The sequence below is a fragment of the Pristiophorus japonicus genome, chromosome 3, assembly GCF_044704955.1.
Source record: "Pristiophorus japonicus isolate sPriJap1 chromosome 3, sPriJap1.hap1, whole genome shotgun sequence".
Lineage (NCBI taxonomy): Eukaryota > Metazoa > Chordata > Chondrichthyes > Pristiophoridae > Pristiophorus > Pristiophorus japonicus.
Genome location: NC_091979.1, coordinates 22467571 through 22493003, shown reverse-complemented (window position 1 = coordinate 22493003; position 25433 = coordinate 22467571). Strand labels below are relative to the sequence as shown.

The 25433-nt window shown below is 47.8% G+C and overlaps 1 protein-coding gene across 2 annotated transcripts in view; it reads right to left on the bottom strand.

Annotated features, from left to right (window-relative positions):
- slc15a2 (solute carrier family 15 member 2) overlaps positions 1-25433 on the bottom strand; it is a 261524-nt gene that overhangs the window by 160043 nt on the left and 76048 nt on the right. For both annotated transcript variants that reach the window (XM_070875245.1, XM_070875244.1), the window contains exons 7-9: positions 10999-11089; positions 4461-4538; positions 3054-3136 (exon numbers count right to left, since the gene is read on the bottom strand). In XM_070875245.1, coding sequence (XP_070731346.1) covers positions 3054-3136; positions 4461-4538; positions 10999-11089 — 252 coding nt within the window. The remainder of the gene's footprint in view (positions 1-3053; positions 3137-4460; positions 4539-10998; positions 11090-25433) is intronic.

The following is a 25433-nucleotide window of genomic DNA, read 5'->3' as shown; positions in this document are numbered from 1 at the left end:
TTAAAACATTTTCAAGGAAGTGTTCTGGAGGCTTGGGTTCTGCGCGTGATACAGAACCAGGATGTGAAACTGACAGAGGATATCAAGAGCTGCAGACCTAGACTGCATGCGGCTATCACTGAGACATCTGTCTCGCGACAGCCCAGAAAATATCTACGAACATAAGAATTCTTCGAATAGTGATAAGGCCCAACAAGCTTGTCCCTTTTTCCCCCCAATTCATCTCAATCACACTTACCCACCATCCCACTATATCCTTCAGCCCCCCTCTCTCCAGAAGTACATCTAAATACTTCCTGAATCCAATCAGAAAAGCTCACTTCGATTCCTTCCCTTGCTAAGGTACGAGAGTTACATCTTTGAGTAAAAATGCAGTCAATTCTAATGAGCATGGAGCGTAGTCAAGACTTGGCTTTGTAGTTAGGTATAGTTCCCAGGGATAAAAACAGAAAATGCTGGAAATACTCAGCGGGTCAGGCAGCATCGGTGGAGAGGAAGCAGAGTTAACGTGCACTGAAAGGGGGAGGGGAAGAAAGAACAAAAGGGAAGGTCTGTGATAGGGTGGAAGACAGGAGAGATTAGAGAGACAAAAGGGATGATGGCCCAAATTCAAATGGTAATGCCAGGAGTTAGAAAAACATTAGTCGAGATAGGGAGTGAATGGTGGGATAATGGCCAACTGCCATTAGAGACAAGGAGAGAAAAAGAAAGAAACAGGCTCTGAGGGGGGCGGGGGGGGGGGGGGTGTGGGGGGAGGGAGCCAAAGATTGGCAGCGGTTACGTTCTGAAATGGTTGATATCCAATCAACAATGGAGTTGAATTGTTGAGTCCAGAAGGCTGTAAAGTGCCTAAACGAAAGAGGAGGTGCTGTTCCTCGAGCTTGTGATGAGCTTCGTTGGAACAGTGTCAGAGACCGAGGACGGAGAGGTCAAGGAATGCCAATCTCAAAGAAGTTCTGCTCTTCCCTCAGACGGGAATCTGTTCTTTCCGAACACTCTCCAGTTCTGATGAAGGGTCATCGACCCGAAACGTTAACTCTGCTTCCTCTCCGCAGATGCTGCCTGACCCGCTGAGTGTTCCAGCATTTTCTGTTTTTATTCCAGATTCCAGCATCCGCAGTATTTTGCTTTTGTGTTACAGTTCCCGGGGATATTTATCTTTACCGGGAATCCTTGCGATTTTTACAGGAAAAGCCAGCGGCAATGGGTAATCAATTCTCCTCCCTGGGCAGCAAGAAGATTGTGAGAACCCTGCTCACACTGGTACCCAGAGCAGTTGATAACTCTTTACTTCATGCTCCGCTGCGATAGGGATCTAAGTTACCCAGTACACTGGTACCAGCCTGCACCTGTCGGGCGCAGATTGGGTCAACAAATTAGCTCAATACAGCCCAACAAAATGGCAGTACCTAGTGTATTGGCACTGCCCATCATAATGGTATTGCCCACTGATGCTCAGTTCGGGGAAGATTCAAGGGGTACAAATCTAGACTGCGTGTGGCTTTCACAGACATCTGTCTCAGTACGGTCCACAAAATATCGATGAACAAAATCATTATCAGGAACGGAGTAAGGCCCAACAAGCTTAACATTCTACATGGTTTCCTGGGATGAGAGAGTTGTCCTATGAGGAGAGATTGAGTCGATTGGGCCGATACTCTCTGGCGGTCAGAAGAATGCAAGGTGATCTCATTGAAACTTATAAAATTCGGAAGGGGCTTGACAGGGTACAGCTGAGAGGTTGTTTCCCCCGGCTGGAGAGTTTAGAACTAGGGGGCAACGTCTCAGGATAAGGGGTTGACCCTTTAGAGACTAAGTGGAGGAATTTCTTCACTCAGAGGGTTGTGAATCTTTGGAATTCTCTACCCCAGAGGGCTGTGGATGCTCAGTCATTGGGTATATTCAAGGCTGGGATCATCAGATTTTTGGACACTTAGGGATATGGGGACACTGCGGGGAAGTGCAGTTGAGATCGAAGATCAGCCATGATCTTATTAAATGGTGGAGCAGGTTTGAGAGACCCAATGGCCCACTCCTGCTCTTATCTCTTAAGGTCTTATGTTCTTACTTATGTTCTCACATATGTTAGATAAATGTGAGGTTATCCACTTTGGTGGCAAATGCAGGAAGGCAGATTATTATCTGAATGATGACAGATTAGGAAAAGGGGATGTGCAACGAGACCTGGGTGTCATGGTACATCAGTCATTGAAGGTTGGCATGCAGGTACAGCAGGCGGTGAAGAAGGCAAATGGCATGTTGGCCTTCATAGCGAGAGGATTTGAGTATAGGAGCAGGGAGGTCTTACTGCAGTTGTACAGGGCCTTGGTGAGGCCAAGCCTTGAATATTGTGTGCAGTTTTGGTCTCCTAATCTGAGGAAGGACATTCTTGCTGTGGAGGAAGTGCAGCGAAGGTTCACCAGACTGATTCCCGGGATGGCAGGACTGACATATGAAGAAAAACTGGATTGATTAGGCTTATATTCAATGGAATGTAGAAGAATGAGAGGGGATCTCATAGAAACATATAAAATTCTGATGGGATTGGACAGATTAGATACAGGGAGAATGTTCCCGATGTTGGGGAAGTCCAGAACCACGGGTCACAGTCGAAGGATAAGGGGTAAGCCATTTAGGACTGAGATGAGGAGAAACTTCTTCACTCAGAGAATTGTGAACCTGTGGAATTCTCTACCACAGAAAGTTGTCGAGGCCAGTTCGTTAGATATATTCAAAAGGGAGTTAGATGTGGCCCTTACGACTAAAGGGATCAAGGGGTGTGGAGAGAAGGCAGGAAAGGGGTACTGAAGTTGCAAAAATGATCAGCCATGATCATGTTGAATGGTGGTGCAGGCTCAAAGGGCTGAATGGCCTACTCCTGCACCTATTTTCTATGTTTCTATGGTTCAAAGAGTTGGTACACCAATATCCATATAGCACTCATTTAACAGAATTATTATAAGTAAAATAAATAGCTTCTAAAAGTTGTTATATTTGGGAATGGGAATTAACTATCAGGAAGGAGGAGCACTAAATCATTCTGAAGCACTCACCCCAACACAGCTACAGACTTTGACCAATATATTTCCCTGTGGCGGAAGTTTTTTGTACATCCGACTTCCGGATATGAACACAACTGAATAAAAGAGAAAAATAATCAAGTTATTGTTCACATTTCCACAGCAATGTCTTTCCTTGTTCTTCATCTCGGCATTCAAAGGGTTCCTTGTCTCCACTCTTCCTCTTCTGAATGGGAATGTGGGGCATCTTGTACGTTGAACTCAGTGACAACCTCTCAAACCCACGTCCGTCACAACTTAGAAGGACAAGGGCAGCAGGCGCACGGGTACACCATCACCTCCACTGTCATGTATCTCACACTACTGTACATAACTGTATCTTACCATGCTATACATGACTGTAACTCGATATGACCTGTAACCACAAGCATACTTTACCACCAGGGGTGCACTTGCAGGAGACACTGCATACCCGTTCCACACAGGTATATAAAGGCAGGTCTCAGGCAAGTGAGGCACTCGAGAGCTGTGAAATAAAGGTGCAGGTCCAGAGTGACCTTGACTTCAGCATGTGCCTCGTGTAAGTCTGTACTGCAGGGTCAGGACTTTACATCCACGTTTCCCTCCAAGTTGCACACACCATCCTGACTTGGAAATATATCGGCCGTTCCTTCCTCGTCGCTGGGTCAAAATCCTGGAACTCCCTCCCTGACAGCACTGGGGGAGCACCTTCACCACACGGACTGCAGCGGCTCAAGAAGGCGGCTCACCACAACATTCTCAAGGGCGATTAGGGATGGGCAATAAATGCTGGGCTTGCCAGCAACGGCCACATCCCAAGAATCCTTGAACTCTTTCTCCCCAAAAAACGTTGATGCCGGAGGGGTCAATTGAAAATGACAAAACTGAGATTGATAGATTTTTGATCGGCAAGGGTATTAAGGGTTATGGAAGTGAGTCAGGCAGATGGAGTTCAACTACAGATCAGCCATGACCTAACTGAATGGCGGAACAGGCTCGAGGGATTAGATGGCCTGCTCCTGTTCCGATGTTCTTAAGAATTAGTTATTTTTTTGAACGACCCAATACCACCGGGGGAGTACATTCACCACTCCGACGGCAGCAGTTCAAGAAGGTGGTCCACCACCACCTTCCCAGCAATAAGTGTCGACTTTGCCAGCGATGCCCACATCCGAGTACTCGGCACAAAATTGGCACAGTTTGGGAATCACGGAGGCCATGAAAATGCCTGTCACGCCATTTTGGGACGAAGGCATGTTATTGGTGCAGACTTTGCTCTGCTATACCCTGTGCTTCAACTAATATTACAGGGCTTGACGTTGTGTACAAAGGAAAAAGGGAGAATGTTGGATTGTACCAGCAGCGACAAGCACAGCGTACAACCAAGGAAGACTTGCTGGGAGTGGAATTGTAGCTTACCTAATGCAACGATCATCAGTCCAGCAGGGACGCCAAATGCGAGGGCATAGCAGTCTCCACCGAAGCACTGCACGTCCGCTGAAAAGCACAACAAGGCAACGTCAAAGAGGGTGGATACACCGCGTTACCCTTACAGCGTCTGAACACAAGTACTATCTGACCAGCCAGGAATGAATGAGATGCCCGAACAACAACTTGTATTTATATACCCCCTTAAATTTAGTGAAACGGCCCAAGGCGCTTCACAGGAGTGTTATAGGATGAAAAAAATGTGACACCGAGCCGCGTAAGTAGAAAATAGCGCAGGTGGTCAAAGAGATAGGGTTTAAGGAGCGTCTTGAAGGAGGAAAGAGCGGTGGAGAGGTTTAGGGAGGGAGTTCCAGAGCTGGGCACCCAGGCAATAGAAGGCACGGCCACCAATGGTTGAGCGATTATAATCAGGGATGCACAAGAGGGCAGAATTAGAGGAGCGTAGACATCTCGGGGGTGGGGGGGGGGGGGGGGGCGGGGGTTGTGGGGCTGGAGGAGATTACAGAGATAAAGAGGGACGAGGCCATGGAGGGATTTGAAAATAGGATGAGAATTTTGAAATCGAGGCATTGCTTAACCGGAAGCCAAAACAGAGAAAAGAAGGTACTACTCTACCTTTACATCATATGATAGCTAAGTGGATTAACAGCTAACATACTCATAGCATCATAGATGTTTATGGCGCAGAAGGAGGCTATTCGGCCCATTGTGTCTGTGCCAACTGAAAAAGAGCTATCCAGCCTAATCCCACTTTCCAGCTCTTGGTCCGTAGCCCTGTAGGTTACAGCACTTCAAGTGCACATTGAAGTACTTTTTAAATGTGGTGAGGTTTTCTGCCTCTACCACCCTTTAAGGCAGTGAGTTCCAGACCCCCACCACCCTGTGGGAGAAAATAATTCTCCTCAACTCCCCTCTAAACCTTCTATCAATTACTTTAAATCTATGTCCCCTGGTTATTGGCTTCTCTACTAGGGGAAATAGATCCTTCCTATCCACTCTATCTCGGTCTTTCCTATCCACTCTATCTCAGTCTTTCCTATCCACTCTATCTAGGCCCTTCCTATCCACTCTATCTAGGCCCTTCCTATCCACTCTATCTCAGTCTTTCCTATCCACTCTATCTAGGCCCTTCCTATCAATTCTATCTAGGCCCCTCACAATGTTATAAACCTCAATTAAATCTCCTCTCAGCCTCCTCTGTTCCAAAGAAAACAGCCCCAGCCTATCCAATCTTTCCTCACAGCTAAAATTCTCCAGTCCTGGCAACATCCTCATAAATCCCCTCTGTAACCTCTCCAGTTCAATCGCACCCTTCCTATAATGTGGTCAATATGACTCCCTGGACTGGCTTCAATCGCTTGAAGGATTCGGAGAGGAATTTTCCAGCTTTTTTTCTCCTACTTGGCCCTGTGATTTTTCACGGGATTTTTTTTGCCTTTTCCGGGAGATTACATACCTGCGATGGGGTTGGTAAGTATCTAGTCATGATCCTCTAGGCATCATAAGTGTGGGGCAGGCTTGAAGGACCAGCCTCCTGCTTGTCATTTTCGTACGTTCATAACATTAACCTGCATGAGCCACTTCTGTTCCACGAAGCTTAGCCTAGGCCGACACTTCAGTGTAGCACTGATGGAGTGCTGCACTGTCGGGGTGCCGCCCATCGCAGACTTGTAACCAAGGTTACATCTGCCCGTTCCCATGGTTTGGCTGGATGTTAGAGATCCCAGGTCACTACTGGAAGAGTGGAGAGTTCTCCAAGTTACCTGACCAACACTTATGCCTCAACTAAACTCACCAGAAAAACATTAACTGGTCATTCATCTGATTTTGGGACCCCGCTGTGCACAAAATGGCTGCCGGGTTTGCCTACATAACTTAGTCATTCATAGTATGTGAAGCACTTTTGTGTATTTCTGAGAGAGCTTCATTCAATGATCAAAATTATGAAGAGTATTCGTACGGCTAAAAAAACATGGACTTGAATACAATATTTGGAAGAAAGTTTTTCCTCAGCTGAGCTGCAGGAGGGTGGGGTACGGTAGCAAAGTGAATATGTTACTGGATTAGTAATGCAGAGGCCTGCACTAATGATACAGAGACATGAGTTCAAATCCCACCACGGCAGCTGGGATATTTGTAAATTCAGTTAAATAAATCAGAATTAAAAATGGCGACAATGAAACTACCCGATTGTTGTAAAAGGAAATTGTACCGCGCTTCGGAATCCCTGCTAAGCTTTCCAGTGATAACGGGTCACATTTCACAGGAACTGTTATAAGAGAAATGTGTAAAGCTTTGCAGATTAATCAACGTTTTCATTGCAGTTATCATCCACAATCAGCTGGACTTGTTGAAAGATATAATGGAATGCTTAAAAATAAGCGGGCAAAACTATGCAATGACACTGGACTGAAATGGATAGAACTGCTGCCCTTAGCTTTGATGGTAATGCGATCTACAACCAACAGAACAACAGGCCTGTCACCGCATGAGATAGTTATGGGATGTCCCCAACGACTACCTTTTACAGCACCATTTACTGTAAAACAAATGGACATCCACAAAATGGAGGAAAATATGTTGAACTATTGTATTGCACTAACCAAATGTATTTCCAGCTTTCATTCACAGGTAAAGGAAGCTCAAGTCAAGCCAGCGGAAGGGAAGTGTCATAACCTGGAGCCAGGGGAATTCGTTTACATCAAGATTTTTAAAAGAAAAATCAGTCTACAGCCAAGATTCGAAGGACCATACCAGGTCTTGCTGGCGACCAATACTGCAATCAAGGTAAAGGAAAGACCAACATGGATCCACGCATCCCATTGCAAAAGGGCACCCGACCAGGAGGAAGGGAAGAAGGAACCAGAGGAACAGAAAAAGGAAGACTGAATAAGGAACTGTATGGACTATGGGGACTGATGGTGCTGGGCGTGACAGGGTTTTACTTTGCATTATTGATTACACCAGGGGTACAGACCCACCACCGAAGGGAATTGCAAGTAAACGTATTTATGGCACTGAGTCATTGGTATGCTCAAGAAAGAAACTTGTCGAGTTGTTGGATATGTTCCCATGTACCTGTCCACTCCGAAGGGGGTATTCCCCTGAGATCTGTCCCCTTTAACGAATCAGAAATGGTAGAATGGTTGACAGTGCCAAATAGGACAAACCTAACTAAGGGGCCAGAAACGAAGGAGCAAACAGAATGGAGGTCGGCAGGGTATAAACTTACAGCCTTCCAGGGATGGTACCAGCCCAATTATGATAATAACCATCAGCCTCCCTTCCTAAGCATTACTCCCAGAATAGGAAATCCTGAAGGTATAATATGCCTAGTGAGTAATGAGACTAAAGGACCAGAAATGGGACGCAGCAAGTGTTTCCAAATGACTAAATGGCAAGCCACAACTAATCCCATTGGTGGGAGAAAGATAGCAACCGTTGGCTGGACAATGGTCCATAACAAAGCCCCAGGTGAAGGGTGGGAAGGTGAGACCACTCGAGTAGGGACAGTGCGAAAGGACCAGGAGCTGACGTCCTATAATTGCACCTACTTTATTTGTGGCCATAAAGCCTACCCATGGTTACCAGCCAACTGGACAGGGTCCTGTTACTTAGGATATGTGGTACCCTTTATCAGATCAATAAAGACTCTAAGGGATGCCTATGGAAGTCATAGATTTAAACGGGATTTGACATGGCTAAACGGAATATTCAAGGTAATGGTGCCACCCTATGGAATAGAATCAACCAAATGGCAGTTACGGGAACTGGCTAACTTAGTTGAATCAGTAGCCAACGCAACTTCCCAAGCCTTTGAAGGGGTAAATGATGAAATGGTAGCTATTTAAACAGTGGCTCTCCAAAATCGTATGGCCTTAGATTATCTCCAAGCCATGGAGGGAGGGACATGCGCATTAATAGGTGAAGAATGTTGTACGTATATCCCAGATAAATCAGAAGAAATTGGCAGTCTAGCTGAATACATCAGGAAAAAGGTAATAGAGTATAAACAGACAGTTGGCCAGGATGGTATCACCTTGTGGGGTTGGGCATCGGGATGGTTGGGATCCCATGGAAATCTGTGGTACAGGGTTTGATCATATTCCTGCTGATTGTCTTCGGCCTGTATCTATTATTTGTCGTCATTAAGTGTTGCTGTGCCAGGGTGGGAGAAACTATGTTACCTACCGAGACCACGGCTAGAGTTATGGTAGCAACAACTACTGAAGGCTCTTGTGTGGAAATGGAAATGGAGAGACTGTACAAGATCAGAATGGATTAAGTTGTCCTTGTGAAGGACAAAATGGGGGAATGTGGAAATGTATTTTTATCTAAGCTGATACCATACGGTATTTGTGTGCCCTTTGCAATATATATATAACAAAATGGAGTCCTGGTCCTTCCAGAACTTTCTGCATAAAAGCAGTCAGCTTGCATAAACAGCTAAACCTGGTTTGAGATGGCTGATGGCCATCAGACAGCTAGGAGACAAGTCCTGCTGAGATAAGTACCCCCCCATGGTGCTCTCCTATGTCTATACGACACAAGTTCCATGCCACCCCACCCTTTTCGAAGTACTCAAACCACCAGCCATTATCTCTTGTAGAGACCTCATCCATTTGATGCAAACAGATAACTGACTAGGAAACTGAACAATCCTGACACAATGCAAGACAGGTAATAGCTCTTGCATTACCTGCAGGCTGGCCAACTAATAACCCTGACAAAAGGAAATATCTGGAAACCATGTCAGGACAAGGATGTAGTAATTAACTCTTTATCTGTATTCACTGACTGCGAGAAAGAGCCAATACACAGGGAGAGGCCATAACTTGGGTTTTACTGTATAAATATCTCGTGAAACTGTACCATTTCGGAGGTGTTCACTTAGCCATTGACTGAGTGTGACCTGCCCCTTGCTAGCAAGCAAATTAAAGAACCTTCTGCCGGAGCTGTAAGTGTCGGAGTCATTCTTTTCGGAGGTCGAGATTTCGACAAAACCCACAACCTTCTGACTCAGTGGCGAGTGTTTTATCCACTTCGCCACAGTTTTAGGGAAGGAAATCTGCCATCCTTACCCGGTCTGGCCTAATATGTGGCTCCTGACCCACAGCAACGTGGTTGACTCTCAACTGCCCTCTGAAATGGTAGCTCACCGCCATCTTCTCAAGGGAAATTAGGGATGGGCAATAAATGCTGGCTTTGACAGTGACACCCACTTCCCAGGAACGAATAAATAAAAATGCAGTAGGGATGGGGATCTACAATTGGCGCCTACACTCAGCTTGGCAAACAGCAGTCAACGTCCCTGTTCCTGATTAGTATCTGGTGATTTCTGCTGGAATGAGGTCAGGACTGATCTGAATTGTGACGCCCTCCTTGATTAAATAGCCTTGCAGTGTTCACTAGTAGAAAATGGCTAACTCTTATAATGCCAAATAGGATGATAATTGTCATCAACGAGTTAACAAGTGCCCCCCCTTTTCAAATTCTAAGCAAGTTAACAAATTATATTAAAGTGTGGGTCTTGGTGTCGACGTTGTCGTGTTGTCCCTCCGGTGACTACCGCTCACGGAAAGTCTCAAGCATACCGGCACACATTGCGTGCTCCCTCTCCAGGGGCTCATGGGCGCTGACATAACCTCGGAAGAGAGGTGGGCAGTCGGGCCGAACAACCCCCTCGACCGCCTGCTGCCCAGACCTGTGGAGGGCCACGTTGGCAAGGCCCTACGAGGTGGCCCTCCGACTCGCCCGCTCCCCTCCACACCGAGTGGCCAAAGATCAGGAGCGTGGGACTGAAGTGCAGGCAAGAAAGTTGAAGGGCGGCCCCTGCAAAAAGTGGAAGAGAGGCTGCAACGCTCACACTCTTGTGTAAATGTGACACATCGACTCATCCAGGCCGCAGAAATGGCTAGTTGGCTAAGGTCCTGGAGGTCTACCAACAATTGTTATCCCCATGACGATCTCCCAGCATGAGTCATCTCGACTACAAAATAGGAAGTGTGACAAGCGTTGAAAACTGGAAGTGGTTAAGGAGCGAGTCTTGTCTTATATCTGTGTTTCAGATGAGACGTTAAACCTGTCTGCTCGCTCAGGTGGACGTAAAATACCCCACATGGCCATTATTTCGAAGAAGAGCAAGGGAGTTATCCCCGGTGCCCTAGCCAATATTTATCTCTCAATCAACATAACAAAAAACAGATTATCTGGTCATTATCACATTACTGTTTGTGGGAGCTTGCTGTGCACAAACTGTCTGCCGCATTTCCCACATTACAACACTGACTACACTCCAAAGTACATAATTAGCTGTAAAGTGCTTTGGGACATCCAGTGGTCGTGAAAGACACGATATAAATGTAAGTATTTATTTCTTTATATAGATTACATCAGCTCCTAACAAGGGCAAGAAATGACATCGCACAACCACTGGATAATCCAGAGAACACATAGCAAAGTTCAAAATGATATTTTTGCAAATAGAGAACCGTGAACTTGCACTGACCTCTGAGTATGGGAGTGATGATGGTTGAGAGTAAGCTTCCTGCGTTAATGGACAGGTAGAAGAAGGAGAAGAAGCGCCTGCGTTCACGAGCCTGAAATAAAGCAACAGAAAATTGGAAATACAAAAGCAAAAACCTGCAGATGCTGGAAATCTGAAATAAAAGCAATAAATACTGGAAATCTCAGCGGGTCAGGCAGCATCTGTGGAGAGAGAAACAGAGTTAATGTTTCTGGTCGATGGCCCTTCAGCAGGAAATTGGAAATGATGAGTTAGTGCAGTACCAGTCAATGCAGTGTGTACCAGACCCCATCAATGCAGTGTATACCAGACCCCATCAATGCAGTATGTACCAGACCCCATCAATGCAGTGTATACCAGACCTCGTCAATGCAATGTGTACCAGACCTCGTCAATGCAATGTGTACCAGACCCCGTCAATGCAGTGTATACCAGACCCTGTTAATGCAGTGTATATCAGACCCAGTCAATGCAGTGTATACCAGACCCTGTTAATGCAGTGCATATCAGACCCAGTCAATGCAGTGTATATCAGACCCCGTCAATGCAGTGTATACCAGACCCTGTCAATGCAGTGTATATCAGACCCAGTCAATGCAGTGTGTACCAGACCCTGTTAATGCAGTGTATACAGACCCTGTTAATGCAGTGTAAAGGTTGCCCAGTCTACCAGTTTAAAATGTCCCCAGTCTATGAGTGAGGACAGAGTCATATTGAATTTCTACTGCCTGTTCTCAATGTTCAGGCTGAGTTAATGTAACGTGTGTCCTGTGCAGATTCTCTCCACACAACTGCTGTCCCTGCTCCCTGGTACCATTCTAGCAAATCTCATATGCACCCTCTCCAAGGCCTTGACATCCTTCCTATTGGGCACAATACTCCAGCTCAGGCCGAAGCAGTGATTTATAAAGGTTTAGCATCATTTCCTTGCATTTGTACTCTATGGCTGTATTTATAAAGCCCAGGATTCTGTACGCTTACAACTTTCGTGTCAGTATAAATATAAATAATTAGAGTGACTGCTGCCAACTGTAATCTATCCCCCTGAGTATGCTCACAGGTTGGTAGAGCTGTTGAGTTGGGAGTGGCTTAGCCAGTCATGTGACGTTCACAAGACTCAATAAAACCCCAGCCAGTTGGGTTCGGGGGATCCACGATGTGGCAGGTGGTTGTGAGCCTGGTGGATGAACGGGTAATGTGTAGTGTGATTGTTAAACCTTTTGCTAAGAAGCCAACTAGTTCTTAACGGCAATGTGTTGCCATGAATTCTTAAGCAAGGAACCCATGAAGCAAATACATGACACCAACGACCCGGAAGCTACCGGAAGCTCTGCAGAAGCATTCTGCGCATAAATGTCAAGTCCCAAATTTGAGAAAGTAACGCACACCACGACAGATGGAGGAGCTGAGAGCGATAAGCACATTCGCCGAGGGTACAATAAAACTCTCACAATCTGACAACGTCCTCGTTAAATTGTACTGGATACTGGAGGTTTTAGCAAGTTCATCCTGATAAATTAATCACACTGCTGCCACTCGCTCTCTCTTCTCGCGTTCCTTCTCCGCCTTCTCTGGGGACAGTGCGGGAAAGTGGAGTTGAGGTAGAAGATCAGCCATGATCTTACTGAATGGTGGAGCAGGCTCGAGGGGCCGAATGGCCTTCTCCTGCTCCTAATTTTTAATGTTCTTATGTTCATCCCTCTCGTTTTCCTCCCCAGGCACTCCTCTCTCTGTCGTTCTATATTGTCTCCACTCTCTTTCTTAATTAACCTTTTCCCAGCCGATTAAATCCCAACATCAGTCGTTGGTAGAAATTTTAGAGGGGATTTGAGATAAAATTTCTTCACCCAGAGGGTGGTGGGGGTCTGGAACTCACTGCCTGAAAGGTTGGTCGAGGCAGAAACCCTCATCGCATTTAAAAAGCACTTGGATGTGCACTTGAAGTGCCGTAACCTGCAGGGCTACGGACCTGGAGCTGGAAAGTGGGATTAGGCTGGATAGCTCTTGGTCGGCCGGCGCGGACACCATGGACTGAAATGGCCTCCTTCTGTGCTGTAAACTTCGATGATTCTATGCTCACACGCCTGCGTGTTCAAACCACAACAGAGGATCCGAAAGTGACCGGCACCATCCGTGAGAGTACAATAAAACTCTCACAACCTGTCAATGCTGAGGAGCACTGCAGGAGGACATTAATAAACTTGCAGAATGGGCAAATAATTGGCAAATGCAGTTCAACACCAGAACCAAGGGTCACAGTCTCAGAATAAGGGGGTCGGCCATTTAGGACTGAGATGGGAGAAACTTCTTCACTTGGAGGGTGGGGAATCTCTGGAATTATCTATCCCAGAGGGCTGTGGAAGCTCAGGGCCCGAACTTGGTGGAAGCTAAGTTCCGCCAAAGAACCGCTGAGATACCTGACGGTACCTTTGGCCGGGGGTTTCGTTAAATAGGTCTGCAAAGATCGCCCGGCGGCAAAAAAACGGCATGAGTCTGGGTGGCAGCGAGCGGGAGCTCCCAATCTCAGCGGAAAATGCAATCCTCGGCAAAGTACCGCTGAGGATTGAGTCGGGCCTGGGGGGGGGGGGGGGGGAGCAAAAATAGAAATTTACACAAAAAAACACTGGAAAACCTTCAGGGGACCCCCATCCATCTGAATCGCTGTAAAAAATATATATAAAAAGTGTACTAACCATTTTATTGCAGGTCTTCTTACTTACCGTTGAGGTTAGACCTGCCTCCACGCGGTGGTCCTTCCCCCTGCTGCAGTGGGCTGCCGCCCGGAGCAAACGGGCAGCTCGGCGGGCAGGAGGACACTTACGTGAGTCGCGCGCTAACAGACGGGAGGCTTCCACCAAACTGGCACCGAGGGGAAGACTGTTGTGTATGGAGAAAGAGTCAGACTGAACACTGAGCTCCAAGTAAAGTGTGACCTTAGTCTTTTATTGCAGGTCTCCAGAGTGCCTCTCCAACCTGTGAAGCCTCCTTAAATATCTGTGCTCCCAAGGGATTATGGGATCCCTTGGGACTCCAGAGGATGAGCCCTCTGGTGGCTGCACAGATTAAATACAAGTCCACATGTATAACAACACTCCCCCGCAAAGTCAATAGTGTAACTATTTACAATGTGAGTCAGTCTGGGGCCCTTCTTGCCCTGGTTGATCGTCTCGGTCTGAAAGCTGGTGTTGTTGAATCATTTGTTGGGCCCTCGCTGGGCTGCTGTGCAGCTGGTCTTGCTGGGCTGCCCGGTGTGTTGGGCCCTGCAGGGCTGCTGTGGATGATGGGTTCTGCTTCGTGGTCAACCGTGGTGCCGGTTGCCACTGGTGTGTATGTTGGGGGATCAAAAAAGGTAGGGTCCAAGGTGGGTTGTTCAGGGTAGTCCGTGAATCTGAGTTTGATTTGGTCCAAGTGTTTCCGGTGAATGAGTCCATTTGAAAGTTTGACCCAAAACACCCTGCTTCCCTCTTTGGCCACGATAGTGCCGGGAAGCCACTTGGGACCTTGTCCATAATTTAATAAAAATACAGGATCATTGACTTCAATCTCGCGTGACACATTTGCGCTATTATGGTATGCACTTTGTTGAAGCTGCCTGCTCTCTACCTGTTCATGTAGATCAGGGTGAACTAATGAGAGCCTTGTCTTAAGTGCTCTTTTCATGAGCAGTTCAGCAGGTGGGATCCCATGAGTGAGTGGGGTCTCGTGCGGTAGCTAAGCAGAACTCGGGATAGGCGAGTCTGCAGTGAGCCTTCAGTTACTCTCTTCAAGCCTTGCTTGATGGTTTGAACTGCTCTCTCTGCCTGACCATTGGACGCTGGATTAAACGGGGCAGATGTGACATGTTTAATCCCATTACGGGTCATGAAATTTTTGAACTCAGCACTGGTAAAACATAGCCCATTGTCGCTCACCAGGACATCGGGTAAGCCGTGTGTGGCAAACATGGCCAGCAGGCTTTCAGTAGCGGCAGTGGACGTGCTGCTCGACATTATCTCACATTCAATCCACTTGGAGTATGCGTCTACAACCACAAGGAACATTTTACCCAAGAACGGTCCTGCATAGTCGACGTGTACCCTAGACCACGGTTTGGAGGGCCAAGACCATGAACTTAGCGGCGCCTCCCTGGGTACATTGCTTAACTGCAGGACTCTAAGCCCGCATCAATTCCGGGCTATCGCTTTCATCATTACGATGCCTGGGTGGGTACTGTGAGGTCATTGATGAAGGTGTCTCTGCCCTTCTTGGGGACCACTACTCGATTGCCCCACAGAAGGCAGTCTGCCTGTATAGACATTTCATCTTTGCACTGCTGGAACGGCTTTATCTCTTCCTGCATTTCTACTGGAACACTGGACCAGTTCCCGTGAAGCACACAGCTTTTGACTAGAGATAATAAGGGGTCCTGGCTTGTCCAGGTTTTGATCTGCCAGGCAGTGATGGGTGATTGCTCACTCTCAAATGCTTCCATAACCATGGCTAGATCTGCGGGCTGCGCCATTTCCACCCCCGTGGTGGGCAATGGCAGCCTACTGAGAGCATCAGTGCAGTTTTCTGTGCTTGGCCTGTGGCAGATGGCATAATTGTATGTGGACAACGTGAGCGCCCATCTCTGGATGCGGGCTGATGCTTTGGTATTTATCCCTTTACTCTCGGAAAACAGGGATATAAGTGGCTTATGGTCAGTTTCCAATTCGAATTTTAGCCCAAACAGGTATTGATGCATTTTCTTTACCCCATAGACACACGCTAACGCTTCTTTTTATCAATCATGCTGAAGGCTCTCTCAGCCTTAGACAGACTCCTGGATGCATAAGCAACTAGTTGCAGTTTCTCGAAGTCATTAGCTTATTGCAATACACACCCGACGCCATATGACGACGCGTCACATGCTAGAACCAAACGCTTACATGAAGCCGGACAACACATAGAAACATAGAAACATAGAAAATAGGTGCAGGAGTAGGCCATTCGACCCTTCGAGCCTGCACCGCCATTCAATAAGATCATGGCTGATCTGGCCGTGGACTCAGCTCCACTTACCCGCCTGCTCCCCGTAACCCTTAATTCCCTTATTGGTTAAAAATCTATCTATCTGTGACTTGAATACATTCAATGAGCTAGCCTCAACTGCTTCCTTGGGCAGAGAATTCCACAGATTCACAACCCTCTGGGAGAAGAAATTCCTTCTCAACTTGGTTTTAAATTGGCTCCCCCGTATTTTGAGGCTGTGCCCCCTAGTTCTAGTCTCCCCGACCAGTGGAAACAACCTCTCCGCCTCTATCTTGTCGATCCCTTTCATTATTTTAAATGTTTCTTTAAGATCACCCCTCATCCTTCTGAACTCCAACGAGTAAAGACCCAGTCTACTCAATCTATCATCATAAGGTAACCCCCTCATCTCCGGAATCAGCCTAGTGAATCGTCTCTGTACCCCCTTCAAAGCTAGTATATCGTTCCTTAAGTAAGGTGACCAAAACTGCATGCAGTACTCCAGGTGCAGCCTCACCAATACCCTGTACAGTTGCAGCAGGACCTCCCTGCTTTTGTACTCCATCCCTCTTGAAATGAAGGCCAACATTCCATTCAACTTACTGATTATCTGCTGCACCTGCAAACTAACTTTTTGGGATTCATGCACAAGGATCCAAAAAGAGTTTCATGCACAAGGACTCATGTTCAGCCATGAGTTCATGGCTGAACATGCAACTTCAGTACCCCATTCCTGCTTTTTTGCCATTCCCCTTGATCCCCCTAGTAGTAAGGACTACATCTAATTCCTTTTTGAATATATTTAGTGAATTGGCCTCAACAACTTTCTGTGGTAGAGAATTCCACAGGTTCACCACTCTCTGGGTGAAGAACACGCAGCGCTCTTCCGGGCCACTCTCCGGGTAAGGAAGCTGGACAACACGCCGGCCGCTTCTGTCCCGGGTCGAAGGGACTCCACACCGGTCCGGGCCCCAGCGGGACAGCGCATAGCAGGCTGTGAGCAGCCCCAGCGGGACAGCACACAGCGGGCCCTAGGCAGCCCCAGCGGGACAATACACAGCGGGCCCTAGGCAGCCCCAGCGGGACAACACACAGCGGGCCCTAGGCAGCCCCAGTGGGACAACACACAGCGGACCCTAGGCAGCCCCAGCGGGACAACACACAGCGGGCCCTAGGCAGCCCCAGCGGGACAACACACAGTGGACCCTCGGCAGCCCCAGTGGGACAACACACAGCGGGCCCTGAGCGGCCCCAGCGGGACAACACACAGCGGGACCTGAGCGGCCCTGGTGGGACAACAAATAAACGTTACCTTGCAGTTGTCGAAGGGACCCCGTGCCGGCCGCTTCTGTCCCGGGCCGAAGGGATCCCACGCCGGCCGAAAGGACACCACACCAGTCCCGGGCCATCCTGGCCGAAAAGACTCCACACCTGCCCACACCTGTCCCTGTGGTCGCACACCAGGTGTTCATTGTGCTGACACATTGGGGGAGCGTGGAACCCGCCGAAGGGACTCCAGGCCGGTGCTGAACCGGCCGAAGGGACCGTGGCAGCGGCGTTGAACCCAGCGTCTTAAACTGCTGACCAACTTTTAATTAATTTTGAAACTTTTAATCAACTTTTAAACTTTTTAAACAAGTTGGGATAGCTTTCAAAACTTACATTTTAGACTTTTAATCGAAATACTTTTAAACCTCGATTATTGATCTACATCCTTGACTTTTTAACAATTTTTAGAAACTTTTTAAACTGGGGCAAGTTTTATAACCTATTATTGATTTACATCTTCGATTTGTTAACAACTCGTAGAAACTTTTGAAATAAATTGGGAATTTTTATCAACTTTTAACTTTTAAAATAACTTTGGAAGTGACCCTCCTAATGCCTGCCCCCCAGCCAAGCCTAGGGCCGTCTACCATCAATGGCGCTACTCGGCGCTGAGCTTGCAGCCAACACTTCGCAATTAGGCTTATCGAGCTGTGCCTGGTCTCCAGTTGTCTTGGACCCCCTTGCCACGGGACCAAGACCTTGTCCAGCTAAGCCCGTGTGGTTGCCGATGTGCAACGACCACCCCACGTTAAAAGAACTCACGCACAGGCATCTTCCACTTCATCAGTATGAAGTTCTGGACCTGGAACGTCAGGACCCTCATGGACAATCCCAACAGCAACAGGCCGGAACGCCGCACCGCCATAGTTGCCCGGGAACTCAGACGTTTTGACATTGACATCGCCGCCCTAAGTGAGACCCGGTGGGCAGGGGAAGGCCAGCTGAAGGAACATGCTGGAGGGTACACCTTCTTCTGGAAAGGGAAACCAGAGGCAGAACGCCGTCTTTATGGAGTCGGCTTTGCCGTCAAGAATGAGCTGGTCGACCGCCTCAAAGACTTCCCCTGTGGGGTTAACGAACACCTCATGACTCTTCGTGTTAGCCTATCTCAGAACCAATGTGCCACAGTCATCAGTGTGTACACTCCGACACTCGATGCAACAGATGAGGCTAAAGAGGGTTTTTATTCCAACCTCGAGACATCCTTGTCCCGCGTTCCTATGGGCGACAAATTGATCCTTCTGGGTGATTTTAATGCCAGGGTCGGCAAAGCCACAATCCCTCTGGGGAGGTGTGATTGACAGAGAGGGGGTAGGGAAAGCCAACTCCAGCGGTACCCTATTCCTGACAAAATGTCGAGAACATGAATTCCTCATCATCAACACCTTGTTCCGCCAGAGGGACAAATACAAGGCATCGTGGCAACACCCTCGCTCTAAACACTGGCACCTGCTTGACTATGTCATCGTCCGAGCCAGGGATCGCAAGGATGTGCGCATCACCCGCGCCATGACAGGAGCTGCTGGACGGACCACCACCTAATCCGATCCATCATCGACATTAACATTGCCCCAAAGCAGAGGGGACAGAGAAGCAGTTCAGCAAGAAGGTTAATGCCGGGGCACGTAGAGACCCAGCTAAGAGAGCTCTATACAGCCAGCGCCCTCACAGCCAATCTGGCATGCCTTGATGATCCTAAGATGCTGAATCCCCACAGCGCTTGATCTGCCCTCCAGGCCTCTATAACCAGTGCCTGTGAAGAGACACTTGGTCACTCAACCAGAAAACATCAGGACTGGTTTGATGAAAATGATCAGGAGATCAAAGAACTAATAGATCACAAGCGCAAAGCATTTCTGAGCCTCAAGCAACAACCCAACTCGGGAGCTGCAAAACAACATTACAGACAGCTCAAGGCTCAGGTCCAACAAAATATCTGGGACCTAAAGAACAGGTGATGGATGGAGAAAGCACAGGAGATACAACAACTGGCCGAGAGCCACGATATGTGAGGATTCTTCACTGCAGTCAAGGCCACCTACGGTCCAAACTCCCAAGACCCCACCCCACTCCTGGCCAAGAACGGGGAAACACTCATCAAGGACACTGAGGCTGTCAGGGGCCGATGGAAGGAGGAGCACTTTGAAGATCTTCTCAATCGAGACTCTGCCTTTGACTCGAGTGTTCTTGACTCCATCCCGCAGCATGTGACCCGCCACCAACTCAGTGAAACTCCAACGTCACACGAAGTAGGCAAAACCATAAAACAATCAAAGAATAACAAGGCTACGGGTGTGGGTGGAATCCCTGCTGAGGCGCTAAAATATGGCAGAGAGGCGCTGTTGGCGCGGATACATGACCTCATCTCTCTCATCAGGAGGGAGGAGAGCATGCCGGGAGATCTCAGAGATACAATGATTGTGACCATTTTTAAAAAGGGACAAGTCCGACTGCGGCAACTACAGGGGAATCTCCCTGCTTTCAGCCACTGGGAAAGCTGTCGCTCGAGTTCTCCTCAATTGTCTTCTCCCTATGGGCAAGGAGCTCCTCCCAGAATCACAATGCGGATTTCGTCCCGTATGGGGCACAACAGACATGATCTTTGCAGCGCGACAATTGCAGGAAAAATGCAGGGAGCAGCGCCAGCCCTTATACATGGCCTTTTTCGATCATACAAAGGCCTTTGACACTGTCAACCGTGACGGTCTATGGAGCGTCCTCCTCCATTTCGGATGCCTCCAAAAGTTTGTCAACATCCTTCGCCTGCTTCACGATGATATGCAGGCCGTGATCCTTATCAATTGATCCATTACAGACCCAATCCACGTTCGGACCCGGGGTCAAACAGGAGTGCGTCATCGCACCAACCATCTTCTCAATCTTCCTCGCTGCCATGCTCCACCTCACAATCAACAAGCTCCTCGCTGGATGGAACTAAACTACAGAACCAGTGGGAAGCTGTTTAACCTTCGCCACCTCCGTAGAAACATAGAAACATAGAAAATAGATGCAGGAGTAGGCCATTCGGCCCTTCTAGCCTGCACCGCTATTCAATGAGTTCATGGCTGAACATGCAACTTCAGTACCCCATTCCTGCTTTCTCACCATACCCCTTGATTCCCCTAGTAGTAAGGACTTCATCTAACTCCTTTTTGAATATATTTAGTGAATTGGCCTCAACAACTTTCTGTGGTAGAGAATTCCACAGGTTCACCACTCTCTGGGTGAAGAAATTCCTCCTCATCTCGGTCCTAAATGGCTTCCCCCTTATCCTTAGACTGTGTCCCCTGGTTCTGGACTTCCCCAACATTGGGAACATTCTTCCTGCATCTAACCTGTCTAACCCCGTCAGAATTTTAAACGTTTCTATGAGGTCCCCTCTCATTCTTCTGAACTCCAGTTCAGTTGATCCAGTCTTTCTTGATAGGGAATCAGTCTGGTGAACCTTCGCTGCACTCCCTCAATAGCAAGAATGTCCTTCCACAGGTTAGGAGACCAAAACTGTACACAATACTCCAGGTGTGGCCTCACCAAGGCCCTGTACAATTGTAGCAACACCTCCCTGCCCTTGTACTCAAATCCCCTCGCTATGAAGGCCAACATGCCATTTGCTTTCTTAACCGCCTGCTGTACCTGCATGCCAACCTTCAATGACTGATGTACCATGACACCCAGGTCTCTTTGCACCTGCCCTTTTCCTAATCTGTCACCATTCAGATAATAGTCTGTCTCTCTGTTTTTACCACCAAAGTGGATAACCTCACATTTATCCACATTATACTTAATCTGCCATGCATTTGCCCACTCACCTAACCTATCCAAGTCGCTCTGCAGCCTCATAGAATCCTCCTTGCAGCTCACACTGCCACCCAACTTAGTGTCATCCGCAAATTTGGAGATACTACATTTAATCCCCTCGTCTAAATCATTAATGTACAGTGTAAACAGCTGGGGCCCCAGCACAGAACCTTGCGGCACCCCACTAGTCACTGCCTGCCATTCTGAAAAGTCCCCATTTACTCCTACTCTTTGCTTCCTGTCTGACAACCAGTTCTCAATCCATGTCAGCACACTACCCCCAATCCCATGTGTTTTAACTTTGCACATTAATCTCTTGTGTGGGACCTTGTCGAAAGCCTTCTGAAAGTCCAAATATACCACATCAACTGGTTCTCCCTTGTCCACTCTACTGGAAACATCCTCAAAAAATTCCAGAAGATTTGTCAAGCATGATTTCCCTTTCACAAATCCATGCTGACTTGGACCTATCATATTACCTCTTTCCAAATGCACTGCTATGACATCCTTAATAATTGATTCCATCATTTTACCCACTACCGATGTCAGGCTGACCGGTCTGTAATTCCCTGTTTTCTCTCTCCCTCCTTTTTTAAAAAGTGGGGTTACATTGGCTACCCTCCACTCCATAGGAACTGATCCAGAGTCAATGGAATGTTGGAAAATGACTGTCAATGCATCCACTATTTCCAAGGCCACCTCCTTAAGTACTCTGGGATGCAGTCCATCAGGCCCTGGGGATTTATCGGCCTTCAATCCCATCAATTTCCCCAACACAATAACCCGACTAATAAGGATTTCCCTCAGTTCCTCCTCCTTACTAGCCCCTCCGACCCCTTTTATATCCGGAAGGTTGTTTGTGTCCTCCTCAGTGAATACCGAACCAAAGTACTTGTTCCATTGGTCCGCCATTTCTTTGTTCCCCGTTATGACTTTCCCTGATTCTGACTGCAGGGGACCTACGTTTGTCTTTACTAACCTTTTTCTCTTTACATATCTATAGAAACTTTTGCAATCCGTCTTAATGTTCCCTGCAAGTTTCTTCTCGTACTCCATTTTCCCTGCCCTAATCAAACCCTTTGTCCTCCTCTGCTGAGTTCTAAATTTCTCCCAGTCCCCGGGTTCGCTGCTATTTCTGGCCAATTTGTATGCCACTTCCTTGGCTTTAATGCTATCCCTGATTTCCCTTGATAGCCACGGTTGAGCCACCTTCCCTTTTTTATTTTTACGACAGACAGGAATGTACAATTGTTGTAGTTCATCCATGCGGTCTCTAAATGTCTGCCATTGCCCATCCACAGTCAACCCCTTCAGTATCATTCGCCAATCTATCCTAGCCAATTCACGCCTCATACCTTCAAAGTTACCCTTCTTTAAGTTCTGGACCATGGTCTCTGAATTAACTGTTTCATTCTCCATCCTAATGTAGAATTCCACCATATTATGGTCACTCTTCCCCAAGGGGCCTCGCACAACGAGATTGCTAATTAATCCTCTCTCATTACACAACACCCAGTCTAAGATGGCCTCCCCCCTAGTTGGTTCCTCGACATATTGGTCTAAAAAACCATCCCTATGCACTCCAGGAAATCCTCCTCTACCGTATTGCTTCCAGTTTGGTTAACCCAATCTATGTGCATATTAAAGTCACCCATTATAACTGCTGCACCTTTATTGCACGCACCCCTAATTTCATGTTTGATGCCCTCCCCAACATCACTACTACTGTTTGGAGGTCTGTACACAACTCCCACTAACGTTTTTTGTCCTTTGGTGTTCTGCAGCTCTACCCATATAGATTCCACATCATCCAAGCTAATGTCCTTCCGAACTATTGCCTTAATTTGCTCCTTAACCAGCAATGCTACCCCACCTCCTTTTCCTTTTATTCTATCTTTCCTGAATGTTGAATACCCCTGGATGTTGAGTTCCCAGCCCTGATCATCCTGGAGCCACGTCTCCGTAATCCCAATCACATCATATTTGTTAACATCTATTTGCACAGTTAATTCATCCACTTTATTGCGGATACTCCTTGCATTAAGACACAAAGCCTTCAGGCTTGTTCTTTTAACACCCTTTGTCCTTTTAGAATTTTGCTGTACAGTGGCCCTTTTTGTTCTTTGCCTTGGGTTTCTCTGCCCTCCACTTTTCCTCATCTCCTTTCTGTCTTTTGCTTTTGCCTCCTTTTTGTTTCCCTCTGTCTCCCTGCATTGGTTCCCACCCCCCTGGTCCAAGATCACCCCACCCTCTGTCGTTGAGCTGCAGTATGTGGACGACGCCTGCGTCTGTGCACATTCAGAGGCTGAACTCCAGGATATAGTCAATGTATTCACTGAGGCATATGAAAGCATGGGCCTTACGCTTAACATCCGTAAGCCAAAGGTCCTCCACCAGCCTGTCCTCGCCGCACAGCCCTGCCCTCCAATCATCAAGATCCACAGCACGGCCCTGGACAACATGGACCATTTCCCATATCTCGGAAGCCTCTTATCAACAAAGGCAGACATTGATGCGAAGATTCAGCATCGCCTCCAGTGTGCCAGCGCAGCCTTCAGTCGTCTGAGGAAAAGAGTGTTTGAAGACCAGGTCTTCAAATCTACCATCAAACTCATGGTCTACAGGGCTGTAGTAATACCTGCCCTCCTGTATTGATCTGAGGTATGGATGATGTATAGAAGACACCTCAAATCGCTGGAGATATATCATCAACGATGCATCCGCAAGATCCTGCAAATCCCCTGGGAGGACAGGTGCACCAACATCAGTGTCCTCAACCAGGCTAACATCCCCAGTATTGAAGCACTGACCACACTCGATCAGCTTCGCTGGGCAGGCCACATAGTTCGCCTGCCAGATACGAGACTCCCTAAGCAAATGCTTTACGCGGAGCTCCTTCATGGTAAACGAGCCAAAGGAGGACAGCGGAAACATTATAAGGACACCCTCAAAGCCTCCCTGGTAAAGTGCGACATCATCACTGACACCTGGGAGACCCTGGCCGTAGACCGCCCGAGGTGGAGAAAGTCCATCCGGGAGGGCGTTGAGCTCTTCGAGTCTCAAATCAAAGAGCAGGAAGAGGCCAAGCGCAGGCAGTGGAAGGAGCGCGCGGCAAACCAGCCCCACCGACCCCTTTCCCCGACGAATGTCTGTCCCAACTGTAACAGGGTCTGTGGCTCTCGTATCGGACTGTTCAACCATCAAAGAACTCACTTTGGGAGTGGAAGCAAGTCCTCCTCGATTCCGAGGGACTGCCTATGATGATGACATGGATCATACAACACAAGCAATTTATTTGAGCATAACAATTTTCTCGCTTTTACAAAGGCATTTTCTTGGCTTTTGCCCCAAACCCATTCGCCCCCTTTTTGTCGTAAGACATGCAGTGATTCTAGCAGAGTGCTGAGACCCGGTAAGAAGTTACCAAAGTAGTTCAAGAGTCCCAGAAACGACCGCAGCTCCGTCACGTTCTGTGGCCTTGGTGCATTCTCGATTGCCTCCGTCTTCGCGTTGGTGGGCCTGATGCCGTCCGCCGCAATCCTCCTTCCCAAGAACTCCACTTCAGGTGCCAGGAAAACGCACTTCAAGCGTTTTACCCTGAGCCCCATGCGGTTGAGTCGACTAAGAACCTCCTCCAGGTTCTGCAGATGCTCGACTGCGTTCCGACCTGTGACCAAGATGTCGTCCTGGAAGACCGCGGTGTGCGGGACCGACTTCAGTAAACTTTCCATGTTTCTCTGGAATATCGCCGCCACTGATCGGATTCCAAACAGGCATCTGTTACAAACAAAAAAACCCTTGTGCATGTTGATGCAGGTGGAGGCCTTCGATGATTCCTCCAGTTCCTGCGTCATGTAGGCTGAAGTCAGATCCAGCTTCATGAACATCTTTTCTCCTGCCAGCATTGCAAAGAGGTTGTCGGCCTTTGGTAGTGGGTATTGGTCCTGCAGGGAGAAACGATTGCTAGTTACTTTGTAATCGCCACAGATTCTGACGGTGCCATCTCCCTTGAGGACTGGGACAATAGGACTTGCCCACTCGTTGAACTCGATTGGTGAAATGATGCCCTCTCTTTGCAGCCGGTCTAGCTCGATCTCTACCCTTTCTCTCATCATGTACGGTACTGCTCTCACCTTGTGATGGATGGGTTGCGCCCCCGGAATTAGGTGGATCTGCATTTTTGTTCCTTGGAATTTCCCGATGCCTGGTTCGAACAGCGAAGGAAATTTGTTTAAGACCTGGGTACATGCAGTGTCGTCAGCGGGCGATAGCGCTCGGATGTCGTCCCAGTTCCAGCG